The sequence below is a fragment of the Macrobrachium rosenbergii genome, chromosome 9 (genome assembly GCF_040412425.1).
Source record: "Macrobrachium rosenbergii isolate ZJJX-2024 chromosome 9, ASM4041242v1, whole genome shotgun sequence".
Lineage (NCBI taxonomy): Eukaryota > Metazoa > Arthropoda > Malacostraca > Decapoda > Palaemonidae > Macrobrachium > Macrobrachium rosenbergii.
In genome coordinates this window covers 15,391,051-15,412,202 of record NC_089749.1, presented here as the reverse complement: position 1 = coordinate 15,412,202, position 21,152 = coordinate 15,391,051, and the positions used below count along the sequence as shown (strand labels likewise).

At 38.9% G+C, this 21,152-nt stretch overlaps 1 protein-coding gene across 1 annotated transcript in view; it reads left to right on the top strand.

Moving 5' to 3' along the window:
- The first annotated feature begins 2,269 nt into the window (after window positions 1–2,269).
- Bmcp (uncoupling protein Bmcp mitochondrial) overlaps window positions 2,270–21,152 on the top strand; it is a 32,568-nt gene continuing 13,685 nt past the window's right edge. The window contains exons 1-2 of the mRNA XM_067108461.1: window positions 2,270–2,446; window positions 5,555–5,634. Of these exons, the coding sequence (XP_066964562.1) occupies window positions 5,571–5,634 (64 nt within the window). The 5' untranslated portion in view covers window positions 2,270–2,446; window positions 5,555–5,570. The remainder of the gene's footprint in view (window positions 2,447–5,554; window positions 5,635–21,152) is intronic.

Sequence of the window (21,152 nt, the reverse complement as noted above, 5' to 3'; positions counted from 1 at the left end):
TGGAGCCAATTCATGAAAATTTATTTCTTTTAATATTTCTAAAGGATTTACCCTTGAACGTGATATGAAAGCTATAGCAAGGTAAAGTTAAAGAAGTTGGCCAACTGAGTAGGAAGGGACGTGCAAGGGATGGCCTGAGAGCAGTGCAGCTGGGAACAGGTTGAACTCTTCAAAGAACCTTTAGTATACCCACGGTGGGCCCAACAAACACACTGTAGGCAGCACCCCCCAGTGAAATATGTTCCTTCAATTTAAATGAATTTTTACTTTAATGTGAATCTTTAAAGTTGAAAACAGAAAAATAAGTAAACAGCCAAACTGGGAATTCAAAATGTTTAGATTCGAACATTTGTTCGTAAACATGGACTAGCTTTCCACGAGAGAAAATAAGATAAATGATTTTAAAAAAAATACGTTTAGGAAAGGTAGATAATGATAGCCACCAACTTTCGACGATACGTATAGAGTAAACGGTACGAAATAATGTATGCAGACCAGCAGTACAATTTGAATGCCAAATTCGCGTCTAAAAGATTCAAAGAATGATCAATGAAGTGACTGGTGACGTACCCAGGGAATGGCTGGAATTGCTTAGCACTGGTTCAAATGGACGGACGCAGCATGTTGATCAGGCAAGTTCTAGCCTAGCCTAGACCGTAGTTCTAGGCAATACCAGTCATCAACCGGTATTATATAAAAGACAAGGATGGTTATACAGTAATGTAAATGATAATTACCATTTTTTACGTTAGTGGGAATGTTAATTGAGAATTTAACTGGTTGGTTAAACAATTTGACAATCTACATGTTAAGCTCGTTAACCAGTATCTTTCGAAATTGTCTTCATTGATGTTTAATTATATTGCCAGATATAAAAAAATAATTACAATGCATGAATAATTGCATTCTAAAGCGTGAGTGATTATGGCAACTCTGTCAGTCTGAAGCGAAATCTGTTAGATTTGACTGAATGATTAGTGCCAAGCCAGCACAGCACGTTAGAGCTGACCTTATGACAGTGTGGAGTAAGCAATAAAACTACTCACCTGGTTAATCTTAGATTATTTTCAAGATGTACACCTTGACATGATAACTGAGCATGCTGGTGTATTGAGCTATCAAACTTTATTAGTGACTAGATGCAGTGCAGACGAAGAGAATTTTGAATCTGAAGTAATTACGGCAATACAAATGACAGCCAGCACGCAAATGCTTCACCAGGTGAGGTTTGAATCACCGTTAGGCTTAACGAGGAAGTGAAATTAGACATGATGAAGAATAAATGAATGTACGTTTTGTCCTTTTATTACCGATGCTTCACGACCCTGAAGCTGAAAGTGAAATAAATGAAGTCGTCATCTCACGACTGACGAAAACCAGATGGGGAACTGGAAAGCGATTGCTGTCATTTATTTGATTTAGCTCTAACAGCCTTTTTCCTGGCTATTTTCCTCTCTCTCTCTCTCTACATATGTACAGTATACAGTATATACATTATATATATATATATATATATATATATATATATATATATATCATGTGTGTGTGTAAGAAGACAATCGGTATGGCTGTTATTTTTTTAACTGGAGGCAATCAAAACTCTGGTGAACAACATAGGAAAACGGTCAGCTAGGATTAGACTAAAGAATGGAAGATCTTTAAATTGCTTTTGGAGAGAGGAAAATTGTATTCGTTCGTTTCTGAGAACATCCTAAGAGATGCAAAAATGAGTTATAAATAATTCACGCATATTTTATTAATAGAATACAATTCGACCATGACTGGAAATTCCTCACTGGATATTATTATATATCATTTTAACTTAAACCCTTCATTTCTTGACAGACGGAGAAAGTGACTTAAGGGAAACTAACGTTCCATCGTGGGTGACGGAGCAAGCAGAGTGTGTTACTGATAAAACATGTATTGAAAAATAAATGCAACGACAAAATCGACTTTTCTCGTACTAGCTGGTTATCGATATTCTGTTAAGAAATGTTGCAGGTTACTCCATTTGAATTATCATGTCATGTAAATCAATATACCTATTAGTCTTACCTAACAAACGTAATTACGCACCAGTGAAATATGCCCTGGCATGCAAGTTATTTGTATATGTATTTTCAGTATATACCTGCCAAAACGAGAAAAATCAATGACCGCTATATGGCAAGGCGATGATTGCGTCGCGAGTGACTACAGCGCATGCGCCAATCTCCCCGTCCCCCCATCACCCCGCCAGAGGGGAACCCCCCCGCTGGTGGTAACCACACTAGCCCCTGAATTCTTCTCTCCCGACCTCAGTCGGCAAAGAAACATAGAAGCGAGAAGATTGCACGATTTTAGCTGGTGTCATAAACAGTATATCTTATCTGTGCGATTTCCGCCATACCTTAGAGTTCTAGATTTTTTTTCCTTCCGTAGCGGCATCACATTTTTCTTTGAGGTAATGTATTTTGAAAGCCATTTTGTAAGTAATAATTACTTTTCTTTCAGAGCGTTCGCGGGAGTGGAACAACCTCCCTGACGGTATACTGTAGTGTAGTCTGGGTCCGGGGAAGGTGATGCAATTGTGAATGTCTGCTGCCTAGCTTTTCTTTTCTCGGAATTTTCGTGATGTCTTTTAACGAGAATCTGATTTAGGCGCACGAGAATTTGCGCAGTAGGCCTATCGGGGAGAGTTATGGCGTGAAAGCTAGGCCTTTCACCCAGCGCATGGGTCTTCTTTCTTAGTAGGGAGCCGATAGGCTTATTGGACGTTGTCATTATTATTTTCATGTGTGTAGGCCTATCTATACCTGGCTCTCATTTGTTATTAACGTATAAAGGTTATTAACTATATTCACTTTTAATTCTTCTTTTAAAGAGGCCACTAAAGGTTACCACTATTGCACATATGGCTGTCGGAATGATTTTCCCTCTTCCCGAAAGACACTGTAAGGCTTAATAAGGTAGGTCGGGGGTACACAAGGAAGAAAAAAGCGCCACCATTAGGCTTATTCTAGTGGACCACTTCCCATCCATCCCGTTTGGAAGGTGGAGTCGTTTATTTTCTTCTTAGTAAATACCAATATGGCGCTATTTCTACGGTTGGTTTGTTAAAATACCTCCAGTTGTTCGCCGTGATATTTCCTCGTAAAGTGCATTAAATTTTATGCTGTCCGCGAAAGCTAGGCATACATTCCTTTGTGTTCATTATACAGTTTAGGACCTTGGTGAATATGCATTGTAGAGTAGACAGATGTTTTAAAACTAGATTTTTTCCTTTTCATCAAATTTTTGTTTATTCATCCACGTAATCGGATGTCAATTTGTGAAAAAATGGTTCTGGACAAGACTACGTTCATTTGAACTACTGCTAGCGGTAACCTAAATAAGGGGGGTCTTTATTTAAGTCAGATTTAACGTACGTGTCTCGTTTTTCTGGTCGAATAACAGTGATGCAATTGTGGGTCCTTTTTAGTAATGACCCCGATATTTAAGCGTAAAAGAATGCACTAGGTTATACTTGAACAAAGCGGGAGTTTGCAGTAGGCCGTTTTAGGTAACTTCCGCAGTAGGCCGTTTTAGGTAGGCAATTTTTTGCTTTTAACAGTCGGATATCGTCACGGCCCGTCACTACTTTTTATCTTAGGTCTGACGTTATGAATAACTCTCCGCAACTGTACTTTTATCTTTTTTTTTTTTTTTTTTTTTTTTTTTTTGCGAGCTCGTAGCCAGGATGGGTTTGGCAGATTCTTCTGGACGTTTCCCCACTATGTTGCCGTCATAAGTTATTGTTATTGTTATAAATGATTTGTTTAACCAGACCTCTGAACTCTTTTAGGGTTCTTCTCGGGCTGGGAGCTGCCGTGCTTTATATAGACTATAGGGGGTGTGTGTGGCAGATGTATCTGTTTGGCAAATCGTAAGACATGGTGGTCTTTGTTTTGCGAATGAATCATCTCAAGAGTTACGAAAGTTTTTTTTTTCTAGCTTTCTTCAAACCACCAGATTAAAGAGAAAAGGATTCACATCTTGTTTTAACATTTCTTGCTAATTTGTGTGTATACGTATTATATTATCTGATATTCATGATGTGCATTTTCTTAATAACTTAAAAAAATTGGAGGTAGGTATGTTTGCTGATTGGCACTGACTAAAATATACACATATGGAATGCTCATAGGAAGAAAATAACTTATCCTATATGTGCAGCATAGGAAAATGCTGCACATATAGGATATGGTACTTAGCATTTCTAGCATTTTAATGTGTATTTTTCTGTGCTGCTCATATTTCAAGATAAGTTATTTTCTGCATATGAGCATCTTCAAGATAAGTAATTTTCTGCATATGAGCATCCCATTCTGTGTATATACCCTATGCAGTGCTAACCAATGAACACCCCTCTAATATTTTTTCTAGTTAATATTAAGAAAATGTACGTTAGGAATAATCTATGATAAAATAATACATATGCATACACATTGTTAACAAGAATTGGTAAAACAAGACAAACTTTTTTCTTTAACTCTTACTGATGATTGCAGGAAAAAAAGAAAAAAAAAGATTACAATGCCAGTAAATGTTAAATACTTTATGATTAAGTAATTAACGGTTCACAATTCTGAAACATGAAGGTAGGTGGTCTTAAGAGCTTTGAGCATCAACATTATAATTAGATTTAAGATGGCCTTGAAGACTTGACAAAGTACTATCCTGACACGAATATCGATGCCGACTCGCTAATGATTGATTGAATTTAGATAGAAATTTAGCATTGCAAGGTGTTCCTGTTGACAGATTTTTATGTTAGGCCGAGCAGCATGCGTTCTGTAATTGTAATCGATATCACAACCTGTATATAGTAATCATTTCTGTATTTAACACTTGTCAGTAAGACTTCAGCAATAACTGCAGCTTTTATCATGAACATCTGTTTAGAAGATCGAGGTGACTTGGCAGGGAGAGCAAAATTCAGAATGAATTGGTTTCTGGCGCCAGTTTATGCCACTAGCGTTCTTCAGATAGCGCTGAGCTGTTTGTTTCGGAAGAGTAGAAATTACTGAATCGCACCTGAATTTTAGACTGAGCCAAACAACTCGGGAAATCTTGAAAACAAAGAGCATACTGAATAAGGATGTACTAGGACTCGACCAAATTTTATCATACGATATCTAATGCAGCTTGATCCTCTTATTTGCCTGGCTGTGATTCTCTTGTCAGTTGAGCATCATGGCCGTTAATGTTGAAATAAATTGAACCCACAGATGTCAGTATATTTCTGAAGTTCTTACTTAAGGTAAGTTTTAGCCTTCCATTTACGGATCTCCTTTAACGAAGATAACCTGATTTGTAAAGCATATAACAAAGTTTCTCGAGCTGCCCCCCGCACACCGTAGCATCAATGCTTGGCTGAGCCATTCTTTCATCTACTTAGAATCCCGAGTCGTGAATTATCTGAAAGTCGGTATTGTTGTCTTTCTCTAGGCCATAGTTTTTAAACTTTTAACAATTTTATTTTCCAGACCTAGTGATTTTTAATAATACTGTTGTTTCTTCTCCACGTCAGGCGCTGCACACGTGGGATGGGCCGGAGCGATTGGCGCCCTTTTATCTACGGGGGCGTATCAGCCTGTGTAGCAGAATTCGGTAAGTTCAGAATTGTTGACTTGTTGCGATTCGAATGTTTTATGATTGCCGCCACATAGCCGCGAGCGCGTGTGGTAGTGTGGGAGGATAGAGCAGCAGCTGTGCAAGTTTTTATTATAGCTTTGAAGGAATGTTGTCGGGACTCGTTTTCTTTTCCCGATACGTCATCATCTCTCTTGATTGCTCACAGAATGTAAATAAACTTGTGCAGTTTTTATTTGCAACTTAAACTTATTTCAGTATAGGTATTGCTATATGTATTCATAAGTACTGTACACATTTGCTTACATTCAAGCTTATTTTTTTCTAAGATTTGAGGTTGCTTTCGGTAACTTGTATATATATTTTGTAACACCATTCTAGGAAATCTCGCGGGATGTAGATAAAGACTAGTGTTGTAAGATAAACTTGTTATTCTTTCGAATAATGTTCATTCGAAGAATCGGCGGATTTGGTAGCATTTGGCTGTGGAAGTTACTGGTGTTCTTTGCTTGCCTACGAGTAGGAAAGAAAGTCGTTGATTATTTACTCTTGCATCGGTTGTTTTGAATTGTGCAGAATACCTGCCACGCCTTAAAACTGTTGCAAAAATGTGCCACGTTATTTTTAAAGTTACACGTTTGTTGACATTAAATTTTTGATGACAAGAAGGTGTATATTGTGATCTGAGTATTGCATTAGTGTTATTTGTTATTGTTTTTTATCGCATATGTTTATGAATATTGTTATTTTCTATAGTTGTATTTCCTTCGAGCTGTCATTTAAGGCGTTATCAACCGTGGTTTTGGTATGGGTTTGTTGCAGTAAATATTCAAATAATCTCCGTATAAGACTTTTTTATTCATTTTATTACTAAGCCTCTGGTTATTTTTGCCTTGATGAAATTAGAGAGCGAACCCTGACCTTGGATGCCTCCCATGGAACTTTGCTTTGGATGTTGTTTTCCCACCTTGAGGAACAACTGGTTTTGTGGTGCTTGCGCCTTGAGAACATAGGCGTTAGTCTCGCCCAGTGTTTTAAAACGGTTATGGTTTTCAAAAGAAGTTTTTGAAATTATACAGTGCAGTTTATTTATAAGCAAGGAGTGGTTGGGCTTGCTGCTGATCACGTGATTGTGTGTGAAGTTTCACCAGCTCCCCACGTGCTGGTGGTTTGTTTGGAGTGACCACTTACGAAACACATTGGCTATGCAGTGTGGCTAGGCTTAATGTACTCTGTGTGTGTGTGTGTGTGTGTATGTGTGGTATCACACATTTGATCGATGCTTTGGTTAGTCACATGAAAGTCGCTTAACATCCTGAGGAAGTTGATGGTCGTCTTGGCTTATGTGCCATGATGAATCATTCTCGTATCTTCTGTTTTTATTTTTTCGAGCGTGTATAGGATGGTCATTTTTATTTAGTTCAGCGACAAGTACCGTAGCAGTGTCAGTACAACTTCGTTTGTTTGAAATGAAATTTCGGTCTTAACATGCTTCTTCGCCACTCCGCAATGACTAACGACCCATTTAAATTGATACGTCTCCAGTTTATTTATCACGATTGTTTTTTATGCTCTTGTTTAGTTTTCATTCTCGATAACTCATACCCCTCAGTTAATGTGATTCATTGGTCACCTTTCAGTTTGGATTAGTCCCACCATACTCCCATGCCCAGACAGAACACTGCAGCCTCGTGTTTTAGCCCGATCTATTTTTAATGTACGTTGCGCAAGCCCTATTTATTCATGTGCTGAACAAATTTGGCAGCCCCCGATGTTTGCGGTGACTTGAGTAGCTGCCTAGTGGTATGATGACTAATTAATTATTGTCATCCATGTTGCGTGTGTCAAAGATCTGTGTTGGAGGTTGTTTTAAAAGATGTACTGTACAGTAACAACTATTCGGTCTTCCTGAGGCGCCAGCAATGCTTTACTCCCACCGCGCCGTGAACAATGGTACTCGATATAATGTTTGTATCGTAAACTAGATGAAGGTGGACGTATCCATGTTATTCCTCTGAATATTGGAATGTGTTTGTTGTACTCATATAGCTGAATATTCGCATCCGTTATGCATTTTCCTATGAACAGGTTGAGTCTACATTTGCCTCTGGATTCAGTCTGCAGTTGGTAAATAGGTCAAATATATGTCATGATTTGGTTTTGTCACGTATTGTAGGTAGAGTAGTTATATATATATATATATATATATATATATATATATATATATATGCTCTATCTTTATATATATATATATATATAGCATATAGATAGATATAGACTTTCAATAAGCAGAGGCGGAGTGTGCCATCTACGAGGACAGGCTTGTTACGTACCAGAAAATCCGAACAACTAAGGAGGTTGGTAGCCGGGTCCTTTAAAGGAAAAAGGTTGAAAAGGAAAGAGAGAGAGAGAGATTAGGCGAAAAGTGGTGCGTGTCGTAAGCTCGCAGATGGGGCGGTAGTGGAAGAGGTGGGTTGTCAATGGTGGGGCTGGTGATTGGGAGGGGAGAGGGGGAGCCATCGCGATGGATCGATACGTCTGGTCGCATCTCGTGCTGGTGGAAGAGGTGGATGATTTTCTCGCCAGGGACACTCCCTTCGCGTTTAAAGGCGGGTGGGGTTGAGGTGGTGAAATAAGGAAATGTTATGGGTGTAGCTCAAATGAATATTTCCTCAATGCCATTTCCACTCCTGTTTGTGATAGAAATTGTCATTTTATTTCCAGTCGTAATATTCAAATACTCCATCTCTTTCAGTACTAAATCTCGTAGGATTACTTTAGTTTCCTTCAGTGTCAGGCCTCAAGAATACTCTTATTTCAGTACTGTCTTGCCAGCGCACTCCGGCCTCTTCTATTCTTGGCTTTAAAATAATCCATTTTCCAGTATCCTCTCCCCCTACGATATTCCAGCCTTTGATATTCTAAGTATCATTACAGTACTTGACCATTTTCAATCGTATCAAATTGCTTCAGCCATTTCCTGTGTCGAGTCTCATCGGTGATAAAGATTGTACTGCAGACTACCGCGTTCTGGTTACTCACCTGCTCATGTGATTGCCCATATGCCTACGTTTGCGCATTCTTTCGGAGTTAAAAAGGAACCGTCCAATTTTCTGGGGTTTCCCACCAAGTGATGACTCCAGAATTTTGCCATATAAGGTAATCATAACGTACGAAGCTCCACAAGATATCTCCTTTCATGATATCGAGAGTAAAAATTTTCGTTTTTTTTAAGCTGGTTTTTCTGCACGATTACCAACGCAGTGGAAATTTTTTTTTACATGAAGGAAATGTGTTCGGTTTTCTTAAATTTTTTTGTATCTCTCTCTCTCTCTCTCTCTCTCTCTCTCTCTCTCTCTCTCTCTCTCTCTCTCTCGTTTACTCATTGATTTTTTTTATTTCGATTTAGATGTTTAAAACTATGTATAAACGATATAAGTATGTAGCGGATTAACCTTATAATTGTATTTAGTTAAGGTAATTCGTCATATTAAATTTGACATTTTCTATGTGAGATTTGTTAAAGATGTAATGTTGATAGTGTTGCACTATACTTCTCGTCCCTTTCTTTTTCGTTTTTCATTACAGCCCTTTCTAGAGACGAACATGGTCCTTAACATTCATAGCCCCCTCTTTTCTGTCCGTCCGCCAATTACGTAGGTAGCTTATGCAAGTCGACGGTTTCAGAGGAAGGCACATTTATCATCCATGATTGAGAGGATCGTTCCTCCAGTTCCACCTCTCGAGGTCTTACTCCAGTTCCACCCTCGAGATATTGCTTCGTTTTTTCTTTCGTTCTTCGATGATATTTCTTATTTCACTGAGGTATTGCTTCGTTATTCTTTCGTTCCTGGAATGTATTCCTTATATCTAATTTTTCTCATTTCATTGAGGTATTGCTTCGCTTTTTCTTTCGTTCCCCGATGATATTTCTTATTTTATTGAGGTATTGCTTCGTTTTTCTTTCGTTCCTCGAATTTATTTCTTATTTCTAATGTATTTCTTATTTCACTGAGGTATTGCTTCGTTATTCTTTCGTTCCTCGAATTTATTCCTTACATCTAATTTTTCTCATTTCATTGAGGTGTTGCTTCGTTTTTTCTTTCCTTCCTCGAATTTATTTCTCATTTCGTCTCAAGTCACTTTCCCCCGCCCTTAATTTTTTTTTTTGTTTTCGAGTTTCCACCAAGGTCATGTGAAGCTCTGGAGTGCCTGCCTGGATCGATGGTGCCAACGGTGCGTCCAGGCACTGTTATAATGTCCTTGGCTGAAGGTGAAGGTCAGGAAGTCTGTGGTTCTCTTCACGAGACTTGCACCTCCATCTTTCTGTCGGACAGGAGATCTGTGTTTGCTGTTGGTAGTTTTAGTTAAATATAATACGCACACTTGTTGTGCTGTAAGAATAAACCAAAATCCACTTTTAGTTAAGCATAATACGCACGCTTTTGCAGTATGAATAAATCAGAATCCAGTTTTAGTCAAATATCTATTACCCACACTCGTCGTTCTGAAAGAACAAGCCCAAAATCAGTTTTAGATAAGTATAACACGCGCTCTTGTCGTATATATAAATAAATTAAAATCCCGTTGTATTTTGGAAATATATTAAAAACGTTGAAATTCACAACGGTTTCAAGACCAACTGGTCTCCTCTTCAGGTGATTACAGTATATAATAATACATTAAAAGAAGGAAAGTTAGATGTTGAGAGAAAAAAAAAAAAACGAATAGCCATCTTCGGCCATTACCAAACTGCCATAAAAACAACAATTGTTAAATATTCAGCGACCTGACAGTCTTGTTAAGATTGTCTGCTTGAATTAAACAATAGGACAGCAAACTGTCAAACTTAGTTTTAGATTGAGATATTTTTGTATGATGCTACTGTTACTTATACTGTACTATAGATTAATCCAATCTTGTTCTTGCACTTGCACGGGTTCTTGTTCTAGGGCAACCCGTAAAAGTTTGATGTTATAACGGCTGTAAATACGTGCTCGATTATTATCTTAAAGCAGCAACATGATTTGAGAGAGAGAGAGCGATTATTCCATTATTGTTGCAGGCTGATAAACGCTAATGCTGCACGGGTGATGGATTTTTCAGGGGGCGGCTGTGTAAACCCCTTAAAGAATATGGTTTCCCCCCCTGACCTCTCTCTCTCTCTCTCTCTCTCTCTCTCTCTATGGTCTCCAGGGTGCTGTCGCCTTCCCATGGTTTTATCAACCCATATGCTATAAAAACGTGTCGTTTTTAGCCCGATGTCTGACGCACTGCGGGCAAATCTGTAAGCTCCCCCCTCCCCCCGCTTTTCTCTCTTCCTTCTCTCCCCCCAACACACCACTGCCCCCATTTCCATCTCTATGTTGACCTTGGGAAAAAAACTGCCTGGATGCCGTCTTGAATTCTTTGTATGGTCCTTATTATCTGCCACATCTTTGCGGTAGTGGTTGCGGCATAGGAGTCCCATATGTAATAAGTTCCGTATGTTGAGTCTAATCTTTGGCCCACAGGAAAGGATTTTTGCGTCTAGCCTTTTCGAAATTGCCCTCGCATAACGGATTTTCAGAGATTAAGATGCGCACGCCAGACGCAAGACTATATGTAAGAAAGTATTTTATAAATAATGAATTACGTAGAAACTTAGACTACGTCCTCTAGCCAAAGATGTGACAGTAAGTTTAGGCTGACCGATTTCCGGTTTTATGGAGAAGCCTTCCTTTCACTTCACGTAACCAGATTTAACACTTTCTTTAGCATATCACGTGCTGTTTTTATCTGAATGATCTTGATTCTTTTTGTGTCATGTAATTCCCCTGACCGGTAAAGAATGTTTACTTCGTGCGTCATTATGCAATGGGATCCTAGAATAGTAGTGACCTTGACGCGAAGGTTGGGAGGACATTTGCCACTAGTACCTGGGCTCGTGATGCGGCTGTGTTCTGACAGTATGTCGTTTTAGTTTTTGTTTGTGTTTCTCCTTTCTTGTTTCGGATATTGAGGCTCAGGCTGCTGCTTGTTTTGCTTTCAAGGAGTTTGCTGCAAAGTTGTTGTTTTGTTTACCTCGCATTGGTTGTTTGGAGTTATTTGATTTAGTCATGACTTGGCGTTTGCACTGTTTGTAAATATCCATTATGGCGAAGCTGCCAAGATCCTCGCCTCGAGCCATCCCCCTTTTTACTGATCAGTAGCTTCGTTCACATTTGTGGGAGAAATTCTCTGCCTTGCGGTTGCATGTTTGTTTTGCTCAAATACACACTGGTGGTCGTGGGTTCGTATATTGTATCGTTATGTTCATTTCGATAGTAAAGGGGGTGTAATATTTAGTATGCGATAGAATTGCCTTACTTGGTCTATAGCTTAAAGGAAAGCCAGGGGCCATCACCATTTATATATCTTTTACTCCGGTTTATAAGGCGATCCCCATATATTATATATATATATATATATAATGTGTATTTAATTATATGTATATTATATATAGTGTATATATATATGTTATTGTATAATTTTCTTTTTATATCTTTTGAGAAACTTTCTAAATAGTCTTAGACCTTGGTCTTGGGTTCTGGGAGCACCCTTACGGGTTGCTTCATGGGCAAGAGCCCGTGCTGGCATAAAGCCAGCTCAGCCAAAAACAACTACTTACTACTGTGAGCCTGAAAGTCCGCTGGAGGAGAAGCTACTAAGATTGTTGTTGTTGTTATTATTATTATTATTATTATTATTATTATTATTATTATTATTATTCAGAAGATGAAATCTATGGGACAAGACCATTGACTCGAAGGTCAAGCTTCCAAAGAACATGGTCTTCATTAAGGTAAAGGGAAATACAGAGAGATCTCTTATTAAAAGTACTGGTAATTTACAAATGTGTTTCGTTCCATTGGTGTCAAGGAATGTAGGTGTCATTACTAAGCAGTGGGTAGCATCTCCATAAAACGTCTAATTCTTCTCTCACCCTTCACGTTCTTATTCAACGTGACCCTGTGTAACTGGCTTGAGGCTCACGCTTGCTAGACCGTGCTTCCATTGCCTGCTAAGGAATGTGAAATCTTATCTTGGCTTTTTGCAGGAATGTCGGTTGTACTTGTTTTGTATTCTTTTATTTCAGACATGGAAAGTGCCCGGCTTTTTGCACTTGGCTTCTCAAACACTTTTTGCTGCCAATTTCCTTCCCACCGTCCGAGGAAGTGAATCATGTGGCTTTAATGGATTGGCTTTTAGGCGCTAGGCCTTTTTGTTTTTTTAAGCAATAGATGTGCCTTTGTGTTTTTTAAGCATTTGGGCTTTTGTTTTTTAATTAGTTTTTAAAACAAAGGCATTTCTTGCTTAAGCAATACCCCCTCTGGTTTGTAAGCAATTGGCCGTTTTGTTTTTTTAAACTAGTAGACCTTTTTTTTTTTTTAGTAGACCATTTTTTCTGTTTTTAAGCAATAACCATTTTGATTTTTAACGAGAAATTGTCCTTTGACTGTAGGTGAGGGACAAGATTTTCTTTCGAGTTTTGTATCATTGACAGTTTGCCAATCTCTAAGGCTTGTGTGTGTAGGTTTAGTTTTTATTTTAGCCGGACAACGATCTTTTAAAATGTGATAAGCTGCTGAAATTCTAATCATATCTCCAAGAGGACGTAGTTTTCCCTTTTGTAGATAATAGTATGAGTTATAATTGCCATGGTTGAAGTCTTTGACATTCCCTGAGGATAGACGTCCACCTCTGTTTGCTGACACTTAAGTTTGGCTCTCTCTCTCTCTCTCTCTCTCTGTGGAATTCATCAAAGCTGAGTTGGCAGTCGTTAGTAAATTTTTGTTCCCTCTAGTGATGGGCTTCAGAATCGAGAGGTGTTTCTTGTCTCAAGTGTTTTATTAGTTGACTGTTGTGGTGGTATACTAAGCCGATAGGGTCTGTGTTGTAGGTCAGTGTCACGAGGTTTTTCATGTTCTGGGCCTAAAGTCAGTGTCACGGCTTAGTAAGACAAGGTCAGGGGACAGTTTTATTACTAAGGAGTCAGTCTGTGTTTGAACTCTGGCTTGTGTTGTGAAAACTATAAAGTAGAGATCGGGTATTGATCACGATTCAGTTCAGAGTTATGAATAGGTTCGCTTCTGTTTGATGACAGTTCTTGATAATGGCTCCAGTGAAAGATAAGATAGTAGATTCTTATCTGATGGTATTGCCGTAATAAAGTAAATACAGGATCTAGGAAAAGATTAGGTTGTTGATCGTTATCTGATGGTATTACCGTATAAAATCGATATTGAGTGCAGTTGTTGCGTCAATAGTGGCGTAACTCTCATTATTGACTGATGCGTTATGTTTGAGGTTCCAACCTACTTCTTTGAATGTTCTGTTTTTGTGACCTGTGGATCAGAGTTTGATCTTTTGGAGTTTCTTATTGCATATTAAGTGGGCCTGCTTCTTTTTCAGAATATGTCTGTGCCTGTAATGTAATGTTCTATCAGCTATTGGTGTCATGGCTTCCGTTCTAGTTTTGCTTGACATCGGGATGAAGTGTCAGAAAGCACTTTCCCCCTTCCTATTGTCAAGAGACGTCAGTTCAGCCTCTGCGGGAAAGAAAATTATGTCATGTTATCTGTCAGATTTGTGTCTGGGTTAGGTGGGTTAACTTAGCTGCCATTTACTCGGTCACTGCAATAAAAATTTGTTGTATTGATATCTAGGTTTGCTGTCATTTTAAATTTCCTTTTTCCAACAAAGAATTGTCTAAAAAAAATGTAAATGTCATCTGTCAATTTTGTGTTTGGGTTAGGTGTGTTAATGTAGCTGCCGTTGATTCGGTCACTGCAATAACATTTGTCGTATTGATAGCCAGATTAATCTTTTTCTTTTATTTCTATCCACCTAACATGGATTGTCTGTCACGTTTGGTGTTGTCATTACATAACCTTACAAAATTATTATTGTTTTACCTGTGACGTGATGTTTATTATAACCAGAATTCAGGATTATATGGTCGTGTTACCTGAGACATGTTTAACATAACCAGAAGTTAGGATTATGTTTCATGTGTTGGATTATTGTTTATTTTGAATGCTGGCATGTGACCTGAATGAATTTAAAAGTCTGCTTTGGCACGTCGAGATTATATAATCTACTACAGGGCCCAGGCGCCGGCTTTTTCATACCAGAGCTTCCCCAGACGGGAACGACAACCGGTTTGAGCAGGTTTTCTTCTTCCCACTTCCTACCTCTACCTCTACCTGCGCAAGCACTCTCTCTCTCTCTCTCTCTCTCTCTCTCTCTCTCTCTCTCTCTCTCTCTCTCTCTCTCTCTCTCTCTCTCAAGAAAGGAAGTGGATCAAGAGAGATAAGACAGAGTTTTGTTAAAAAATGGGGATGAATTTGTCTACTGTTTATATAAAACCTCTTTAAAGTATGTTCCCCTTATGTCATTTGCTCGGGGAGAAATGACACATGTTTTTTTTATTTACGTAGACGTTTTTTCCATCTACAGTCCTTGATGCTGTCAGCCAGCTAGCTAAGGAATGGCATTCTCTCTCTCTCTCTCTCTCTCTCTCTCTCTCTCTCTCTCTCTCTCTCTCTCTCTCTCTCTCTCTCTCTCAGTCACGAGACCTGTTACTTTTAAAAAGTAAGGTCGCGTTTAGTGTCTCGACCGGTAACTGTGTGTTCGCGATCTTATACAATTTATGGAAATAGTTTGATTTTCATTAGAACTTGAGTTGTTTCAGTACAAGTACTCATGTTGTGGCAGCATGGACTTATTCTTCTGTCTCTACTGCCCTTAGGTATTGCGTAAAAGAGACAGGTGAAGATAATGCATGACCCACATTGATAGTTGAACACTAATGTTTACCTGATTAAAAAATTGTTTTAATGGCGCAAGTGCTTTTTTACTCATAATCTCTTGGCCTACTCTGAAAAGCACCGGTTGTACCGCTCTTGCTTTGTGTTCATCCAGGATTAACAGAGTACTCTATTAATCCTGGTGTTCGTCATACTTGGACATGGGAAAACCGGCTATCCCTCCTCTATATATTTGTCGTAAATAACTGCTCTGAATTTAGTAAAATATCATGGTGGTTGATGACACGCTTGCTTACTTTATGAGAGAGAGAGAGTCTCCAGTTTAATAGAACTCTGACCTTTGAATTGACCATTGAATTGATATTAAAACATTTTGTAATTAACAAATAGCTGCTTAGAATATCTGTAGGACAGTTGGGAATTTCCAGTCGAGAAAATCTCCCGTTTTTGCACTTTAGAAAAAATAAATGGAAAAATAAAATTCTTTCTCTCGTTGTCACGGGTTTGGAGATTGGGTCTTTGCCCACGGTCTTTTTTGAACCCAGAACTCAAGGGATAGATAGGGGTCTTTTTTGAACCTAGTACCCAAGCTGTAAATAGAGGAGTGGTGCGTGTGCCCGAATTCATCGGAGTGATCTCTTCCATCGAAATTAGGGAAGACTCACCGATCGATTGAGGTGGCGAGGACTCGAGCAATAAGCCGGAGGAGAATGGAGTGTCGTCTGATATAAAGATGGAAGTGTGCAGAGTAATAATCTCTTCTTTCTGTAGTTTCCTTTTACCTCTTCTTCCTAAAGAACGCCCTGTGGGCTTGGTCCATATGAAAAGGGTTCATATTCTGATAATAATAATAATATTTTTCGTCTCTCAAACGGTGCTTGGTAGTCAGCTTAGAATTTAATTTTTTACAAAAACTAATGTAGTCGGTTGCACAAAAAATGTAGTCGTGTAAATCTTAGCCAGTATGCTAGTGTGGTCGTAATTTCATTAACCTCTGTATTGTAGCCTTGTAATGCAATATATATAAAGCTTTATTGTAACAATGTATGTAAACCATTATGTTTAATAGTGGAATACTTTCAAGAGTATATAAACCGTTATTTTTAATAGTGGAAGACTTTCCAGAGTAGCTTTTAGATTGTTTCTTTCGAAATGATATTTGGACAGACTAGCTACATACTGCATTGAATGTAGTCTTTCACCTATACCTTAGAAAACAGAGAAATAACTGCGCAGTCGTATCTGGTGATAACGTGACTCATTACAGGAATAACATCCCCAGAAGTCCTGAAAAGTCCCATCGCGTGACAAGACACCGAAGTCCAACAACAAAACCGTCACGTAAAAGTCATATCGTCAGCATCACAGTTTTTATTTTTTATTTTTTTCTTCACGACCCGCCTTTCTTTCAAGAGGGAGTCAGATTGATTATGAAAAGTGCTCTGAAGTACTCTTGTCCATATAATGACTCGTAGGATATAAAAGGCTAGCAGTTACTTAGTGATCTCTCCTTGAATGTCAGCTTAGCGACTTGGGACCACTTTTATTCTTTCTGAAGGTCGAGATCGGAAGGGAATTTACGATTCTGATTAATATGAAAGTCGGTCATTAAGTGGAACAAATCTCTTGGGCCTTCTTAAAATGTAATGCACATAGATAATTGTACCTGTGTCTCTAGGTATTACTGGTACAAAGAGAGGACCATTTCCGTAGATATAAGTATCAGAACACATATCATAGGATCGAGGATGTCCTATGACCATCTGAAGATCTAAATATCTCAAGTATCCTAGGTTCACTTAAGACCTCCCTTTTCCCCGCCTCCCCCAACAATGGCGGTTTTGCCCATGGTCTTGAGCAACCCACAGCATCATCAAGTTTGCGTGGCACTGAAAGGAAATTTAAATCTTCCTGCTTATCAACTTTAACGGTCAAGTCAGCGACTGATTGAGCAACCCCGCGCTCTAAAAATAGGGATGCTGGATGTGGGGAAAGGTCATCTCCTTGTAACAGTATCGTTGTCGCACGAAATTTACTTTTACTGGGCAGGACGTCGATGGTGCTTGATCAATAACGGTCTTGCAGTGGCTTCCCTAAATTAAGTATGATTCCAACTTCCACACACTTTTCTTTAGCTTTTATTATTTTGGTAAAAGAATGATTGTCCAATTCTGACGATTTTTTTTAAGTAGACGTCAGAGTTGATGGAAAACACTACAGCTAGATTGAGTTTATAGAATAATAATTGAATTATGAAATGAAACGGGGCTGAACTCTCTGAATCAGTTCTTTGGAGAGCTTCTTGGTATGCTGAAGAACAACCGCTGCAGGGTGATTGCGTCGAAGGAACCGAGTATTTTCAAGTTCCACCACTCGGTGTTCATGATGTTTTTCATGATTGCTAATCGAACAATTGTTTTTTTAGTGTAACTGCAAAGTTTTCCTCCTGTCACACATTCCAAACCTTTTTTCTCACAATTTCCCTTTCAGCGCCTAGTGACCTCATAGGTCCCAGCGCTTGGCCTTTGGCCTAAATTTTATATTCCATTCCATTAGTGCTAATTAACCAATAAAGTTTGACGTGTCATGTTTTTGGATTTAGTGTATTTTGTCAAGCGTTTTCGTTTACATGAATGAATATACCTTATGAATACGCCGCTGATTTTAATGATTCGTTGATGCATATAATCTACGGTATTTAAATACATAATGATTTTTGGCTCTCGTTGGTGCATATGGTCAGCTTCGTCAGGGTGTTTTCCCGTTTCGTATGTGTTGCAAATGCAATGGTGTCCGCGTCGGCTCCCGGACGTGTTTATTGATCTGGGGGTTGGCGGAGCCGGTGCGTGGGGTGGAAGGAAAGGAGAGGGCATAGGGTATTTTTGAGAGAAATAATTGTTGTTGAAGATAAACTGCATTTGCACGAAGCCTCTTGGTTAAGCCACGGCATCTGTGACCTTGTGAATTGTAATGACATAATTCATGAATATAATAGTGGTCAAACCCCATCCCTCATTACTAGAATTTTGTTTCCTCTCTTTTCTTCTGGTCTGGCCTTGAAAAGGGACACTTTTGCCTGACCTGTTGTCCTCTGCTCTTAGAAATGACTGAATAATTCCGTAACTGGAAGGAACTGTCTTGTACTGTATTATTAGTAGACAGTTTACTCTTTACTGCGTCTTCCAACTTACTTCAGCAATGTAGAGGACAATGTTCTTTTTTGGTTCAAGAAAAAAAAATGGTATGTGTTATTTGGGCTATCTTAAAGGCTTAGAAGGCCAATTTGATTTTGCTTAAGTTTAGTAAACGTCGCCATTAATATTGCAGACTTAGACATAATTTTAGCCAAATAATGTAATCAAACCGTATCAGCGCCAAATGATGTCTAGCACTGATAAACTGGCTGACGATAGCGTTGTGTTTACAGACGAGGTGTGATGATCTGTGGTGTACAAGCCTGGGGACTTGGGTGAGCTCGCCCACAGGCACTTGTGGTAACACAATTTCACAGCTGTTATTTACAGCATTGCTCGTTTTACAGTCGTCGTTCTTTGAGGAGGAAAAGTCACTCTATTCGATTTATTTTGTGGTTGGAATATTAAAACTACCCTAGCTTCAGTTGTTGGTAAACTATATATATATTTTTTCAGTCCTTTGAGGCTAAACTCGCAGATAGGGTATTAATTGTTGGTAAACTATATATATATATATATATATATATATATATATATATATATATATATATATATATATATATATATATATATATATATATAAAATATATTATATTTTTTCTCTCTCACAGTCCTTTGAGACTAAACCCGCAGATAGAGTATTAATGTGGAAAAGAGAAAGACAGTTGAGAAGACGAAAGTCTAATTATGTAATCTCAATCTACAGTATATTATTCGGGGAGTTGAATTGCGGAACAAAATTGAGGCGTTTTGGTGAACCATTCCAGTCATTCTCAAATTTCAACACCTTCACACTTCCGCGAAGACTCTTCTTCTGCTGCTGCTGTTTGAGCGAACGCTGATGCTGTGAGTAACGCGTGGCAAGCACCAAAAAGATCGAAGAAAAGTATTAACTGAAATGAAAGTGAGGACAGACGGGGAACAAATTTGCCTTTGAGATGAAGGCAAGGGTCGTTGGATACCGGTGGTCGATCAAAAGATTTAGGGACTCAGCGCCTATAAAAATAATAGGAAGTATGGTGAAGGATGCTATAACCTGTTTGTTTACATAAATATTTGTAATTATAACTATTATGAATAAGGAATCTTTGCGTCCAAGACTGTGCAAAGGGTTAACAAATTACACAGTCAAAAAGCATATCTTTGACAGCGATTTTATAGATAATATCCGCAGTACGAGGCTTATTTACAAAGAATCAAACATTTCCCTTTTCAACGGGAACTGCTGTAGATGTACGGTGGACCATACCAAGTATGTGACAGGAATTAATCTATAGTAGGAAGTAGCATCAACATAAGGAAGACTCATCGCACCATTAGCTTACCGGTCCTCTCATTTCTCAGGGTTGCTCATATTGCAGACTTCCTTGTTGCAGGTAACAGGATTATTTCGTAAGGAAATTCAACACGAACAGTCTATAACATATTGGAAGAAATGGAAAGGCATGTATGGCTACTTTAAGACCCAGAACCATTACTATTCCAGCTAACAAAACCGGACCATTTCTTCCTAATTAGGTAACGGATAAGTCATATGTTTATGTCCTTCACTGCATTATGTAACATCGAGGTTTTATCATGCAGTCGCACACGTGGACGGGAGGGGTTGGGTCAGTGGTAGGGGGGGGGAGAGAAATGGGTCTCCAGGAACCCACCCCCTCCCCCACCATTGCTGGTTGCAACGTGTCACGTGGATCTAAACGTGGGTTTCCAGCATAGCAGCTTGAACTTGGTTACACCCATAGTCGCGTCTACTAGTTCCCGGCTCCTCGTCCGCCGTCCATGCCGCTTTCAACGTGCTGTGGGGATGCTGTTGCCACGTATGGGAGGGTATAGGATGTCGAGGGATGCTGTGTAGAGGAGGGTAGGGGTCAGTGGAGTCAGGGCCTGGCCCAAGGTATTTTGCCTTGGTTCCCTGTAGTCTCTAGACCAGGGTTTATTTTGGTTGGATGGTAACAAAGAAGGGAATTTTACTATGTAGTCTCTCTCTCTCTCTCTCTCTCTCTCTCTCTCTCTCTCTCTAAGTTCTTCATTGGAGAGGTGGGTGATAGAAATTCATTTCTCGTCATAATATGGTTCGATTCCACAATAAGTTGTAGGTCCCGTTGCTAGGTAACCAGTTGGTTCTAGCCACGCAAAATAAGTCTATCCTTCGGCCAGTTTTCCCAGGGAGAGCTGTTAATCAGCTCAGTGGTCTGGCATAAACTAAGATATACTCTCTCTCTCTCTCTCTCTCTCCCTTCCGTTTAACCATGCAGATCTGCAGCCATGCCCAATTCTTGTGAAATCTGGTGCAGTAATTGCTAATGTTTATTCTGAGTGAAGTCATGTTTTTGAACTGTAGAGAGATAAGCAAGTTTCTTTAATAGAGCGTAAATATAATACAATTTTAATGTTATACTGACCATCAGTGTTAATACTGAACTTCGTATTTGTGTCGCAAACTGTTAATTTGGTCAAGGCTTTGAAAACAGATATTTAAAATGTACTTACATATCAGTGGATATTGGTGTTGGCAGTGGGAAAGTGTACTTACATATCAGTGGATATT